This window comes from Festucalex cinctus, chromosome 1 (genome assembly GCF_051991245.1).
Source record: "Festucalex cinctus isolate MCC-2025b chromosome 1, RoL_Fcin_1.0, whole genome shotgun sequence".
Taxonomy (NCBI): Eukaryota; Metazoa; Chordata; class Actinopteri; order Syngnathiformes; family Syngnathidae; genus Festucalex; species Festucalex cinctus.
Genome location: NC_135411.1, coordinates 47801148 through 47815739, shown reverse-complemented (window position 1 = coordinate 47815739; position 14592 = coordinate 47801148). Strand labels below are relative to the sequence as shown.

General features: G+C 39.6%; 1 protein-coding gene across 1 annotated transcript in view; it reads left to right on the top strand.

The window, feature by feature from the left end:
* Positions 1-14592, top strand: part of mgat5b (alpha-1,6-mannosylglycoprotein 6-beta-N-acetylglucosaminyltransferase B) — a 62203-nt gene that overhangs the window by 29583 nt on the left and 18028 nt on the right. Inside the window, exons 6-8 of the mRNA XM_077539062.1 lie at positions 334-501; positions 2645-2809; positions 4917-5086. Of these exons, the coding sequence (XP_077395188.1) occupies positions 334-501; positions 2645-2809; positions 4917-5086 (503 nt within the window). The remainder of the gene's footprint in view (positions 1-333; positions 502-2644; positions 2810-4916; positions 5087-14592) is intronic.

Genomic DNA, 14592 nt, shown 5'->3' with positions numbered 1-14592 from the left:
AATCAATACAGTCATATTGTCATACATGAATGTGCAAAATTGGCAAATATTTGCAAGGTGCCACTATGGAATTTTAAGTTGACTGTTTATGGAATTGATGGCAAGAGGGAAGACTCTATTGGATTGTCTGCTGGTTGTAATGTGTGTAGTTTGATTGCACCCATGAGTGATAGAGCTAGAAGAGGTGGTGACCAGGATGTTGAAGGTCAGAGAGATTTTTGCCTACCCTTGTCTTCCCAAGAGTAGGTATGGTGGAGGCTGTGTTCTTGAGAAGTTGAAAGCTTGTGAGAGTTTTCCCTAATGCATTTTCAAATATTTTTGTGTGTGCTCCAGTGGATGCGTGCTCGTTGGACCTCTGACCCGTGCTACGCTTTTTATGGAGTAGACGGCTCGGACTGCTCCTTTCTCATCTACCTGAGTGAGGTGGAGTGGTTCTGCCCCCCGCTGGCCTGGAGGAACCAGACTGCTACGCCCACCTTGAAACCTCCTCCCAGAAAACAAGTATGGAACAAAGCGCCGACGTCCAGGGATCAAATTTATGACCCCTGCAAAGTCTATGTCTTAGAAAGCATAAGCAATTGGGAACAGCGCTGCCAGTGTGAGAGCTGTTGGGAGCCAATATTTCAAAATGACAAGCAAAATTAAGTAGAGCAGAATGCGAAACATCGAGCTGCTCTTCTACCTTTGGACATTTGGGCCTGTGCCTGTTTCTGCAGCATGCTTTTAACTTATTGGGGTCAAGCTAAGCATTTATCACTTCTTAAATCAATCCATCGCTTTAATTTATGATCAATAACATCCTGGCAGGCTGAATATGCAGCGCAGCGTCTTTCCGGAAAGCTCTATAGCTGTCATTCCCTGGTGTCTTTACCCTCGTGTCATTTAATCTCCATTGCCACCACGACCGAATGATGCATTTCAAGTGCAATGATTGCTAAAGGTCCAGCTCCTTGTTTAGCCTCTCCTCTCGCATGAATGTTTGTCCCCAGAGGATTGTGTCGCGATGTCACGATGAATCCTGAAGTAGAGCCCTCTCTTTTGCAAACGACTGCATTTGCAGACTCAACTCAGTTCGATGCATCCCTTGGGTACTCTGCATGTGTGAGTTATATACACACATTTCTGTTCCAAGTTACCTTCATTGTGACAGTACAGGAGAGCCATGCATCATTGAGGGGCCCCGGCGTATATGTGACACAGTAAAACAGTAAGCACTTTTTTCTAATGACATCCAGCACAAAGGCTGTATTAAAATAATCCCTCTAAGACAGTGGTGTCCAAACTACGGCCCAGGGGCCATTTGCGGTCTTGCCATACATATTTTGGCGGCCCGTGGCATATACTAAAAATAATTTTTGACATGGCAACAATGCTATTTAAAAAAAAAAAAGAGGGTGGATTAAACTTTTTGCGCTATGAAAAGACACAAACATTTACAGCTAAAATAGTAACTGAGTTTCTGTTTGTAACACTGTGGAGCTCAAAATAATTCAATTTCAGAAACGAAAATTGCGTCACCCACTTGCTGCTTAGTGTCAAGGTCCGATTTGAAAAGAAAAATCACATTAATGGTTCTTTAAGTGTGGTGAGATTACTACAGATTGTGCTTGTTGTGGTTCATAATGATGAACTTGGAATTCAGCTGCTGCACAGTGGAGAAGCATTATATCAATTATAGTGGCAAACAGGGATCTCCCCAAAACGTGAAAAATAAATCCTTAACTATTTGCCTTAAGACCTTTAAACAGTAGCAGTTTTTCCAGAAATAACGATATTATATCAACAATATATAATTGCTTCATTAATTTTTCCATGTTTAATAAATAGGTTTAAAAAAAATCAAATAGGCCTTTCATCTTTCTCTTTTTCTGTATGTGGCCTTCAGAAGAAAAAGTTTGGACACACCTGCTCTAAGATGATAATGCTCAGTTTTGATTGACACTGATGTATTGAATGAGTAATCTTTTGTTTCTCGAACTCTAATCACTCATATAAAGGATCAAAAACATTTCCAATTGTCTCATCTTACAACCACATGCACATTTTTACTTATCTTTTGCTCTGCACTTGCACAAAGTTCAATTTTGTAGTTTTTGCCTAATCCTTTGAACTGGCTAATGGAGGTCAAACAAAAAATAAATACCCTTTTGCGTGTTAAGATGATATTGACCTCGTGTCCCAAATGTTGTGGCTAGTAAAAAATTTTTTTTATGCCTTTACACTTGACACTAAACTTCTGATTTATGCATATGCTGGTCGTGGTCGCTATTCCACTGAGGGAGAGGAGTGTATAATATGGGCTGACTTTTTATGAGGATGAGCCTGTAATAAATCAAGACATCCCGTTAGCGAAGTCTGACCCACGAGTAGCTGCAAATAGACACCACCGTCTTTCTGTGCCTAATTTAGTCTTAAAATTCCCCATTGTCTTCAATCAAACAGTTGAATTTGTATGAAAAGCAAATGATATCAATTTCATTGCAGGATTTTGCATGTAGATCCCACTTCCCTTAAGCGCAAGCCATAATATTCTTTATTTTTTCGCATGATGAAAATGACTCACAATTAGCTTGAAGAAATGAGAAACTGGCATGTGAAAACAAGCGAATCGGTTCCAAGGCTAACAATGGCTCATGTCCTCCAGGCTGTTTTCCGGTTTGACACAGGCGCTCTGCTGGAGCAGGTGGGCACCGGGAAGGAGTCTCTGAACTTCATGAAGAGACGCATACGCAGGCTGGCAGCACAGTGGGCCTCTGCTGCTCGACGGCTGGATGACAAACTGCGCAGCCACTGGAGGGACGAGAAGCGGGTGAGCGTGGAGAATTTGCACACTTCAAATATGAATCCGCACATAAGCGGTTCCATGAGCAGTTGACGTGAGACTTCAAGTGCCATTTGGCTTCAGTGAAGTGTCTTAATACTGTTTCAACAAAAACTGAAACTATTCTGACCACATTCTTGTCGCTGAAGTCTCCTGGACCAAAATGGCTGTGGGAATCAAGTTCCTTTCCTTAATTGTATCAGGCATTGATTGGCTTGGCTAAACTTTCACCTCTGACATTTGGGGGGACAGCTCCACAGCGTGATTCAATGAAAAGTCAATAGCTTTGAACCCTCCTGGCCTTAAATTGTTTAAATGATACCACTGATGTTTTGAAATTGGAACACCTTTTTTTATGGTGTGGTGGCAGTCTAGTAACCGAAAGAGTGATGCTTCGCTCTTCGCAAATACTTGAGAAAGCCTACAATTTTTTGTAATTGTGTTTCGAGAATGTGTTTAGTGCGAAGGGGCCGCTTATATGAATGACACTGTTTGGAATCAAGACTCATGGCCAAGCATGTGATTGCGCGAATTGCAGGGTAAGAATCTCGTCTCTGATCTTTGTGTGAAACTCTGTCCCTGTTCTGGTACGGATTTTCTTGGGGTTTGCTCCCCATGTCAATGGTTGTTGATATGTGCTCTGTTATTAAACCTCATAACGCCAAATGTATCATATTAAATGCAAAACATTTTGAGCCCTCTACTTTATCAGTATATTTTTCCCCCCATTAAAACCCGTGACGTATATGATCTGACACAGGCATTGCACATTAGAGGGCAGTATCGACCAGCTGATGGCTTTTCCAGCAATCTTGCAAGATCGCCCCAATTGAGAAAGAAGAGACACCTATATGTTCTTTATGATTTTTGGAAATATATGCTTGATGTGTCTGTTTATTATATTTTTGACAGTTATAAAAGTATTAATTTAAAGCATTGTGACCGGATGTATCAAATATGACACAAATCAAAAGTCGTATGTAGAAGTTTATTTAAAAAAATAAAAATTGTTTGTTTGTTCAAAAGGACCAATAAATACCCTATTTCCAAAGAATCAGAATTTTCCCTCATATATTTCATGGTTCAGGCTTTATCGGGTAGACCAATCCAGAATGGAAAAAAAAAAAGGAAAAAGAGTCAAGTCTTCCTCTCTTTAGTTTTTCCTCTGGTCTCTTGAAAGCTCTTTAATTTGAGGCTTCTGGGGTTGGCGTAAGACTTTGATTTTGTAACCATGGGGAAGGCAGGAAGTGTTTGGTCGGTGCTGGATTTCACTTTGAGTTATCTTTCTTTTCTTTTTATCTTTTCTGACCTTTTCTCTGGTCTCCTGAACCTCACGACTCTGGCGAGACTCTGAAGTACCTGGTTAAGGTGAAGGGTAATGGGATATTCATAAGGTTTTAGGTGAATTAATGAGTATAAATTTATACGTATTTGCACGCACACGCACGCGCACACACACACGCAAACCCACGCACGCAAACGCACACATACACGTAAAAAAAAAGAAGAAAAAGAGCAATGATGATAAGACGTTGAATCGGTAAGACTACCGAATGAACAATTCTGAGCTCTTAAAAAAAAATAAAAAATTAAAAAATAAAAATCAAGCCAAAAGTTAGCTAGATAGGCACCAGATTTTTGCTTATTATTATTATTATTATTATTATTATTATTATTATAAATGATTGTGAGCAATAAAAAAATGGTAGTGATACACTGGCATGCTTCAACAAAAGCTTCCATCTCCATTTGTATAATTTTGGAGAGAAAAGTGCTGTTTCAAGTGCAAACTTTCCTTCTTTGGCTTCATCACTTTCATTAGACATACAGTTAAATTTAAAATCTGACATGACTGTATTCACAGCGGTAGGTTGTCTGGGAATCCTCTGAAGCATGAAGTATGTGAACACATCAGTCCCTCCCGATGGAGGCGCACATGTCGTCTAGACAGAAAAATCCTAAAATACTGGCAAGAAGAATTTGGAATAACACTTCCCTAGAAATCCAATCACATAACTTGCGTCAACTAATACATTCTGTAGTCTGCTTCACTCTCCTTTCCTGGGCTCACTCTCGACCATTCGCCTGAATACAGATTCTTGTCCATGTGGGATTTCTGACCGAAGAGTCTGGAGATGTGTTCAGCCCAAAGGTGCTGAAAGGAGGTCCGCTGGGTGAGATGGTGCAGTGGGCCGACATCCTCACAGCTCTCTATGTGCTTGGACACGACCTCAAGATCTCTGTTTCTGTCAAGGAGCTCCATGGGTATGTAATAACCCCCACCCACCTTTTTTGTTAATTAAGGAATATTAGTTGTCTTTTCTTTGCAGGTATGCTTATGTTTTAGGTGGTGAATACAAATGGGGAACTGTAAAATGCATAAACATGGTCAGAAGCTGAACGGAGCAATATCATAGGACATCATTTACAGAAAGTATCAGTACCGTATCACTAAATGTGTCTTGTTTTAGCGGCTATTACTGCTTTCACTCTTCTGGGAAGACTTTTACAAGATAGAGTGTGTGTATGAGTCCTAACTTCATTGGAAATGGGAAATGGCAAACATTTAATAAAATGTTCTGTGCGCCTAAAGTCTAAGTTACATAATCCTATGAGATGCCAGAGACAAAAGACTCAATTTGATTCATCATTAAATGTATATACTTTTTATCCTGCACATCTAAAAATTGATACTCTTGTGCTTGAATGTTTATACCCTTGGGGTATGTAAACTTTCGAGCATAACTGTAAATGGACAAAGCTGAACATAGCTGAACGACGCAAAAATGCTATGAATGGTTGGCAAAATTCACATGCACATGTCAACTTCAACTTCTGAAAATATCAAAACAATTGTCACAGTATTTTGGATTTTATGGGCATTAAGCCTTTTTCTGAAGTTTACAAACTTTAAAGCACAACTATATGCATATATTTGTCCTGTTTTAATTATAATGTTAAATTTTCATTTTATTATTTAACTTTTTGTCTTCTTTGTGATCGTAGCTAGCACTCCTATTGACCACTGCTTTGGAATCTAAAATGATGTGCTGCTTTTTCTGCTATTGTGCGGCTGTTTATTAAACAATCCATGACAGTGTGGATCGTTAACTTCGTCTAACATTTGTTTACTCAAAGAAAATGACTCATTATCGACTCGGTGTTCTCTGAAAGCAATCAACAGTCCAATCATGGTGCTGTTTCTCACATAGTTTTTTGATCACCTTTTTTTCCCCACATGCACCTCACAACAGTGTTCATAATTCCTGCTTCCTGCAAAGAGCATTTTTTGCCCGAGGGCTTGACAGCATCACTGCAGCTTATGCACCTCCTCCCTGCTGCAGCTCACTGAGTCCAGAGTGATAACAGCCTTGTTGCTTGACATGGGGCAGACGCACACGCTAACACAAATGCACAACACTTCTTCCAAGTAGAGGGGCATTTCATGGGTTTCATCTTCAAATCTAAGACTTGATCGATTGTCACACTCGCGAGGTGCTATAGGGGGAGTGCAGACAACCGGCAGGTCCGTGATCTTTCAGAATTTCTCCACCTTTGGGAAAACGCCTGTGTGCAATATTTGATTTTCTGTGGGCGGTGAGAAGCCGGCACAGACAGGCTGATGATAATGTGTGCTTGTTAGTGAGCAAAGTATCCACTGCTGTAGAGAAGAGGCAATGGCATTAATGAGTTTGGGCTGCCCTTTGAGCTTCAATAGCAGGCTGGGAGGAAAAGGTGCTTTGATAAGGGCAGAGTCGGCAGATCCGCGAGGTGGGAAATATTGTTTGCCGCAGTGGGAATGCTACAGGCCTACAGCTGGCCACATTATTATTTACCACACTAATTGATGTCATCCATCCATCCATCCATTTTCTTGACCGCTTATTCCTCACAAGGGTCGCGGGGGCTGCTGGCGCCTATCTCAGCTGGCTCTGGGCAGTAGGCGGGGGACACCCTGGACTGGTTGCCAGCCAATCGCAGGGCACACTGAGACGAACAACCATCCACGCACACAAGCACACAACTAGGGACAATTCGGAGCACCCAATTAACCTGCCATGCATGTCTTTGGAATGTGGGAGGAGACCGGAGTACCCGGAGAAGACCCACGCGGGCACGGGGAGAACATGCAAACTCCACCCAGGAAGGTCCGAGCCTGGACTCGAACCGGAGACTAATTGATGTCATGATGTTTTGATTTGTGGCAGGCTGTCTCCTTTGGGAACGTTATCATAACAGTCAAGAGAACTGTATAAGCTAACATGGAATTTATTTAATCTACTAAAGTGAGTCACATAAAATATGATTGTGTCTACATTCACTAAACACCTGGGAGCACCTGAAAAAGGACCAAAACAATCACATTAGAGAAACTGATTGAGACAGCTGTGACAAAGAAATAAAACTTTACCCATTTACTGGTCTCTGCACCCTGTAGTTTTGCTTTACAGCAGATGTGTTTTGGGGTAGAAATGTGTGTGTTTACATCATCGCTCACTCTGCAGTCATATTGGCAGATTGAAATAAATTGTGTTTCCCGATTGTGAAAAATAAACTGAATGGCATGTCGTATTTGTTTGCCATCTGTTTGTTTGCTGAGGATGAGGAACAGAGGTTGTCATTATTATTCTTGAGGCATTTCTATCAACACCCTTTTGACTCTAATGGAGAAACCAAATGATTGATTAGTTATTTTATTAATTATTAGCAATATTTTTGTGAAATCCTAACTATGTGGGACTATAGTTATTGTTTTACTCTGACAAAATTATTCCTGTGGAAGGGTTCTTTAAAACAACAAAGCTGCATTATCAATGTCTGACGCCACATTGCATGATAAATGTTGGAATTGGGCCAGCTGAACGAAAAAGCAAATGCCAAACAAACATATGACATAGTTAGGGTTGTTAAATCATAACTGCTAATGTCCTGTGTTTGTGAATCAGCAGATTCTGCTTTCGAGACTCACAGTGGATAGCTTGTTAGTAAATATACATTTATAGATGCAGGCAGCATTCCTCTGGACTCTATTCATCAGGAAATAAAATGTGCAGCCTGAGGGAAAATATAATGGGGAGGCTGAAATTGAAGCCAAGTGGATTTATCAACCTCTTTGGGATGCAGTCAGTTTATATATCAGAGATGGGGGGGGGGGGGGGGGGGACTGGAGCCATATGAGTCGGACCCGCATCGGCTCGAGTGGCTGATTTTATGACTTGCGACTTGCTTGGTTAAAACTAATGAAAGACTCGACTTTGTCTTGAACTCCATGCCTTCACAAGCCATTCTGTGTGTCTTTTAATATAGTGTGCCTTTTGTTTTTGATCGATGTTTAGTGTTATGCTCGCCGTTAAGGTTAACCTGTTAACCCAGCCACTATTGGGCTACACTATAAGACGGGGGCTGAGTTTGGCTCATTGAGCAAGGGTCATGTAGGAAGTACCAAAGATGAATTCCATACATTTTTATTCAAGGGTTATTTGATGAAGTTGGAAAAAAAGACAGTAGCAACTGGAAGATATGAGATGCAACTTACTGTATATAGCATTTACCTGTGTGTCTCTCAGACATTGTTAAGCTAGCTGTGTGAACTGTGAAGCTAAGCTAGCTAGGTAGGTTAGCTTTGCAGTTTAGCTCACCAATAGCTGGTCAAATATTAACTAAACTTCATACTATTCATGCATTTAATTGAAAGGAAAATAAAGTAATAGATTATAAACTACCAAGATTGTAATCTTAGAACTACATTTTTAAAAAATGATGGTGATTTAACTAATTTCCTCCCAGCCATTTTCACAGAAGCAACCCCCTTCATTCCCAGCTGTTTTACTGGATTTTGACTGAGTTTGCAAGGCCCACAGAATATTGGTCCTATTGCTATAACATGGAACCTACCAAAAGAAAGATTAAAGTCTCTTCTTTCATCAGGAATAAAAGTATATTTCTATCTGTTCCCGTATTGTGGCAATTAGTATTAGAATATAGTTAAGTTTCATCATTATTCACAAATCTGCTTAGAATTGTGAGTAATTGAGCTTTTTTTTCTCAACATGGCCCTGGTAGATCTCCTTTGCTCTGCTGCCACCTGCTGGCCATTTGTGCATTAACTACCATTTTTTTTCCAACCATTCTTTGCAGTTTGGAGGCTGCATCAAAGCCTTCGGTATGCTCTAGCATATAAAAAAAAAGACATAAAAATGTAGAAACACGTCTTTGGGACACTTTTGTATACACATTTAAAATAGAACATATTTATACATTTTTAAAGACTTGTACACATTGACTGGTGTCTGCCATATTTGGTGTGGCAGTTCACCCATGTACACACGCTTATATATTTTGGAAACAGATTGGCACCAAAACCAACTTTTAACCTTCATAATGGCCTAATTCATTTTTTCTTTTTTTTCAGAACAGACGAAAAACTGAACCAAATCAGGATTACCATCGCAGAAACGGTGTTGAATATTTTGTAGCTGTAACTAAACACCTGGGCAAACACAAAACGTATGCATGCATTCTTGTAGGATCAGTGCTGTACTGTACATAGCCAATAATTTGATTCCATTCTCTTAAATTGTTTCATTTTTAAAGATGGAGATTTACATTTGTGTGTTCTTTTAATTATCTATTAAAGATATTAGTGTACTACTTTTGTGTTATGATCAGTGAAAAATATACAGTCCAATTTATGTTGTGACTGTGCAAGCTTTTATTACTTGAGCTACGACCTGATTGAAATTTGGTGGCGATGGCACTTGACTTGTTTGAGTTATTTATTTATTTATTTATTTTCGCCCCATAGGCTTGCTTGTGACTCACACATATGTGAATTACTTCCAACTCTGGTATATAAACATTACATCCCACTTGTATAAATGGCATTTCTAAATTGCTCAGTCATAAGCAACATTTGTAAATCCATTCCGCATGATTGTTACTGAGCAATATTCATACATATCTCTCAATTCCTTATTTTTACTCGCCCACTTGTTATTAAATTGACTTATCGTTATGTGGGTTGTGCTCCCACAGATTCCCTCAGGCTCAGCTCTATTTACATCTCCTACTCGTAGCTTTGCCACCCTTGCTTTGGGAAGAGGCTCACTATGGCACTCTGCAGTTCATATATTAAGAGTTCTGAATACTGTGTGTGAACATTTTTTATACAAGACCAGTTTTAAATTCAGAATCTCTGACTCTGAGGAAGACTGGACACAAGCTGGCCACATGCTCCACTGCACCATCCCTATTTACTATTTGGTATCTTTTTTTTTTGGGGGGGGGGGGGGGCTACAATCGGCATATAGACATTTCAAATGAATGATAATTTTGTCATTAATCTCCAGCAATTTGATCATCTTGCAGAGCTGATTGTTGGACAATCTTGAATAGTCTTGATAACTAACTGGATCTGTTCAAACTCATTTAAGTGGAAGTGACAATTAGTCCATTATTGAAAAATACCTTGAAGAATAGTCATCGTTATTTCAGTCATAATCTGTAATTTTGTTGATTTGGTATTATATTATGATAAAATTTAGGCCCTGTCCACACGAAAGCCCTTTTCAATGTAGCCGTACAAGTTTCTTGCCGCTAAACCACTCGTGTCTTGTCCAGGTGTACATCATTGTTTCATCAGTTATTTGTTATTTTGTTGCCTGCTTTATGTCAGTCTGTATCTGTTCTTTGTTATTGTGTGCTGCTGTTGCTGTCATGAGTCTCGGTAATAACATTTCTTTTGTCATGAATTTATTCCTACTTGGAACTTTATTTTTGGACGTTGTTAATTTAGTGCTTTGCTTTATCCCACTGCCAAGTTTGCCATTCTGTTCTTTTGAAATTAAATTATTTTTTAGATTACTCCTTCTCCCCGGTCTTGGTTCCCTGCTTCCCTGCACTTGGGTCCACCTTTTTTTCTGCAACATCACAAAAACCTTCCGTTCCTCAGTTCATGACAAAGTAAGCGTTGTCTCGCACAGTGTGTAACAAAGCACAAATCTGCAGTATATTTCATCATCTATTCTATATCATCTATATATACAGTACCGTCTACAGTCAGTGACTCCTTGGGTTAATCTTGTTACATTGAAATGTGACTCAGATTCTGACTCAGACTGTAGTTCAATAGACTGACTAATGGCAAAGTAGAATATGGCAACCAATCAGTGTGGGTGATACATTTAGACAGACGAGAGGCTGCATCACATAATTGTTAATTCCTGAAGTCCAAATTTCTATGAATGTGATAAAGATGAATGAAATGGAATTGTGCAAATTGTATAGCGGTTTACTTGTTTTCCGTGCAGGAGTGGTTGTCGGTCTCTATATGCACCAGGTGATTGATTGGCAACCAGTCCAGGCTGCAGTTTGCCCAACGTCAGCAGGGATAGGCTCCAGCTCCCTGTGACCCTGAAGGGGATGAGGAGGAGTATAGAAAATAGATAGATGTGCATACTGCTTTGCCTGAGTGCACTATTTCTGATAGCATTTTGATCTTGCATGTTGATTTGGCATTGACTCATGCGGGGAGCTGCTCAGACACTTGTAAATACACAGCAGCAGCAGTAAAAAGAAGAAACGAGGAAGAAGCTCCTCAATAACAGCGGTGATGACATCATTGCTGTTTGGTCACAGCGCTGGTTGCAACAACATTGACTGAATGTGCGTGTGTGTGGGTGGGTATATTGATGTCACATTTGCTCTAAGAGCAAGAATGGCTAATTAGTCTGCAACATTTGCAGCAGGATGAGAGGATGGAGCAAGGAATTGGCTCAGTCTGGAGACATCAAGTACACATGCGGACATGAAGTAATGTTGTCATACAGAGATAATCGGAACTGAATACAAGATGGCATCAGTGTTAATGCGTTCAGCGAGACCCCTGTCACCTCATTGCACAGGAGGCTTCTCACTAGAATGTTGTAATCTTCTTCTTCTTCTTCTGCCGTTCTGCCGTTGACACTGGCTTCACCTCATGCTTTTATATCCATTTCTATTCTGTCTTGTGCATTCATATGCACCATATGAGTGCTGCTTTGCATTTTGCCAATGGCTTTTCATTTATTATTCTGTGGGCTTCTCCAAGACATCGAGAGTAGCCACTCCTTTCTCAAGTGTGTTAATGGTGTGAAACTGTCACAGTAACTAAGGATTTATTTTTAGAATTATCCGTCCACCAAATCCACGGGTAATCAGTCGCAGTCGGGTTTGGCCAGAGACAATGAGGTGTCAAATCAGAAACGACGAGAAAAGATGATCGTCGTTATACTGGGAGTCTCGATTTGCACTGCCAGAACTTATGCGCTCACCTTGCAGCATTCTGATTGATTTGCCTCACTTTCTATGCTTTATGATAGAAACCAAAAGCTGCAGCAATGTAAGCCTCTTGTGAGAACCATTAAGTGAAAAGTAATGCGATTTTATTTTTGTGATGACCAAAATCTGCCCTAGCCCTGAACAGTGTCAATCGATGGCACAATCCCTAACATCTTTAAGCTTTCCCCACACAATACAACCATGCACAGTTTATTGCAAAAGATTTTGACCTTTAATTTGTGAAGCCTTGACTTCTGTTGGTATGAATAGCAACAGGTGGATACGCAGGTTGAGTGTACCTTCTGTCATCTAATTGAAGAGCATTTAATTGTTCTACTTGCCACTACAACCTGCTGGCATAGACCGATAGATGAACAAAGATACAATTTGTAATTTAATAAATAATAATTCATGGAGGCGGCATGGTGGATGACTGAAGAAGGAGTCCTATCTGGCCTTTTTGGTCTGTGGGACTCTGGGTATTGCAGTAATAGCGCTATTTAATTTATTGACATTTTTTTTCTTTCCTACTTTAAAGTTTTATCTTTACTTCATCTTGTATTTTACACACGCAATGTGTTTATATGTTCAAAACTAATAATACGTGTAAAGTATTTGACTGTTGATAGAGCAGATAATTTTATCAATCCAACTCCATTCATTACATACTTTTTCATCAGTTCTTTTCTTTTTACAGTTTACAAACATATAACTTATAACTGTGGATTCTGGGACATTTTTCTCAAATGTGCTGTGCCGCGTACAAAATTTGGTTAATGAGATATTCTTAAAAAAAAAAAAAAAAAAAAAAATGCACAAGTACTAGGAATTTCTCAATACTTCATCAAGGAGGCTGAACACTTAACACCATTTTGATTTCATTGTCAAACATCGTTCTCACGTCGTCCTTAATTAATGAACGTTCTATATCCGAAAATGAGGTGTTCATGTGCACCGCTGCTCAGTGGGCTTCTAGAAGCCAGAGAAAATGGAAATATGGCGAGAATACAAATGAGTTGCTGACTTTGCACTGCAGTTCCTCACACCACCTCCTCCCTAAAATTTGATTTCTTGCCCTGATGATTTATTATTGATGTATATATAGAATCCCTATAACTGAGCAGATATTGTATGTCGCCTAATGTATAACATTTCCAGTAACCTACTGTACATCATTCATCAACCGATGGTACGCAAGTCAAGGCCACCTTTAGTTCTGTGGTGTTTTGATGTCCTTTTTCACATCATTCATCTTAACACAGTATAACAGTTCATATAGTAAAACATATACAGCTCACGGAATCATGCAAACATAAAACAGTTTTCCTCAAATGTTGTAAGATGAGAAGAATATAGAAGAGAAAAAAAAACACATGGAATTTTTGTGAAGAGCTTGATCAAGGCGCTTTTTCGGAAATGTAATTTCATCATTTGAGTCACTAGGAAATCAAAGGTCTCATTGTAATTTCTCTTGGGGGAAATAGATGTTAGCGTGTGTTATGTGTGTACACACCTTCAAACTCTTCATTGCACTTTAATCCTTTTACTATCACTTCCAACCACATTTGCATATATCCAATTACACTTCTAGCAGCATCAGTGGATCTCATAGGAGTGATGCCACGTAACACTTCACTCTTAGTTGCCATAATACCTACATGAGCTTTTACATTAATGAGCAATAAGAAGACATGTTGGGGTGGTTTTAATTGGCCGTTGTTGAAGTCAGTAGCTCAAATTGATCTTTTATATAAACAGTACCGTATTTGAAAGGATTATAGCTAAAAGGAGGTCATCCAGTCCCCCCCAAAAAGGCAGTCGACCATAATTCTAATATTGTCCTCTGCGGATATGTAGCTGACAGCATCGAGAGCAAATGTTGCTCAAGTGAATGGCTCTTTAGTAGCGTAAGTGCAGAAATCCATCTGTGTGTAGCTTTTGATTGATGGAACTGCAGCTTAAAGTGCCATTATTAGCTGACACATTCCTGCTCATTCACCCATTTAGTTTCGACAACCAGCTGCTACAAGGTTGCAACGCTCACGCTGTTCAATGTCCAAATAATGACGGACTGTGTATTCTATAAGAAAAATGTGGAAATGACAACAGCATGACAATGTTTGTATTTTCAAGTGCTCCCCACAAAAATCTACATTTTTACCAATAGACACTGAAAAACTGCACTTTTGATTAGTCTTTACTACTCAGAAATTACCGTTGTCACTTTCTCCACACTGACTCAATTATTCACTCCACATAGGAATGTGCTTTCTTTTCATGTGGTCTCCTTTGCTTCGAAAATCATTTCGGAACCACTCAGCATGTTATTTGGGTGAACATTTGGCTTCACCCACTTGAAATAAAGTGTTTGCCTGCAGTAGCGTTGTGTCTGATTAGATACACTTCACATTATATGAATTATACACAACTCAACTAGGTCATGGATAAATTCA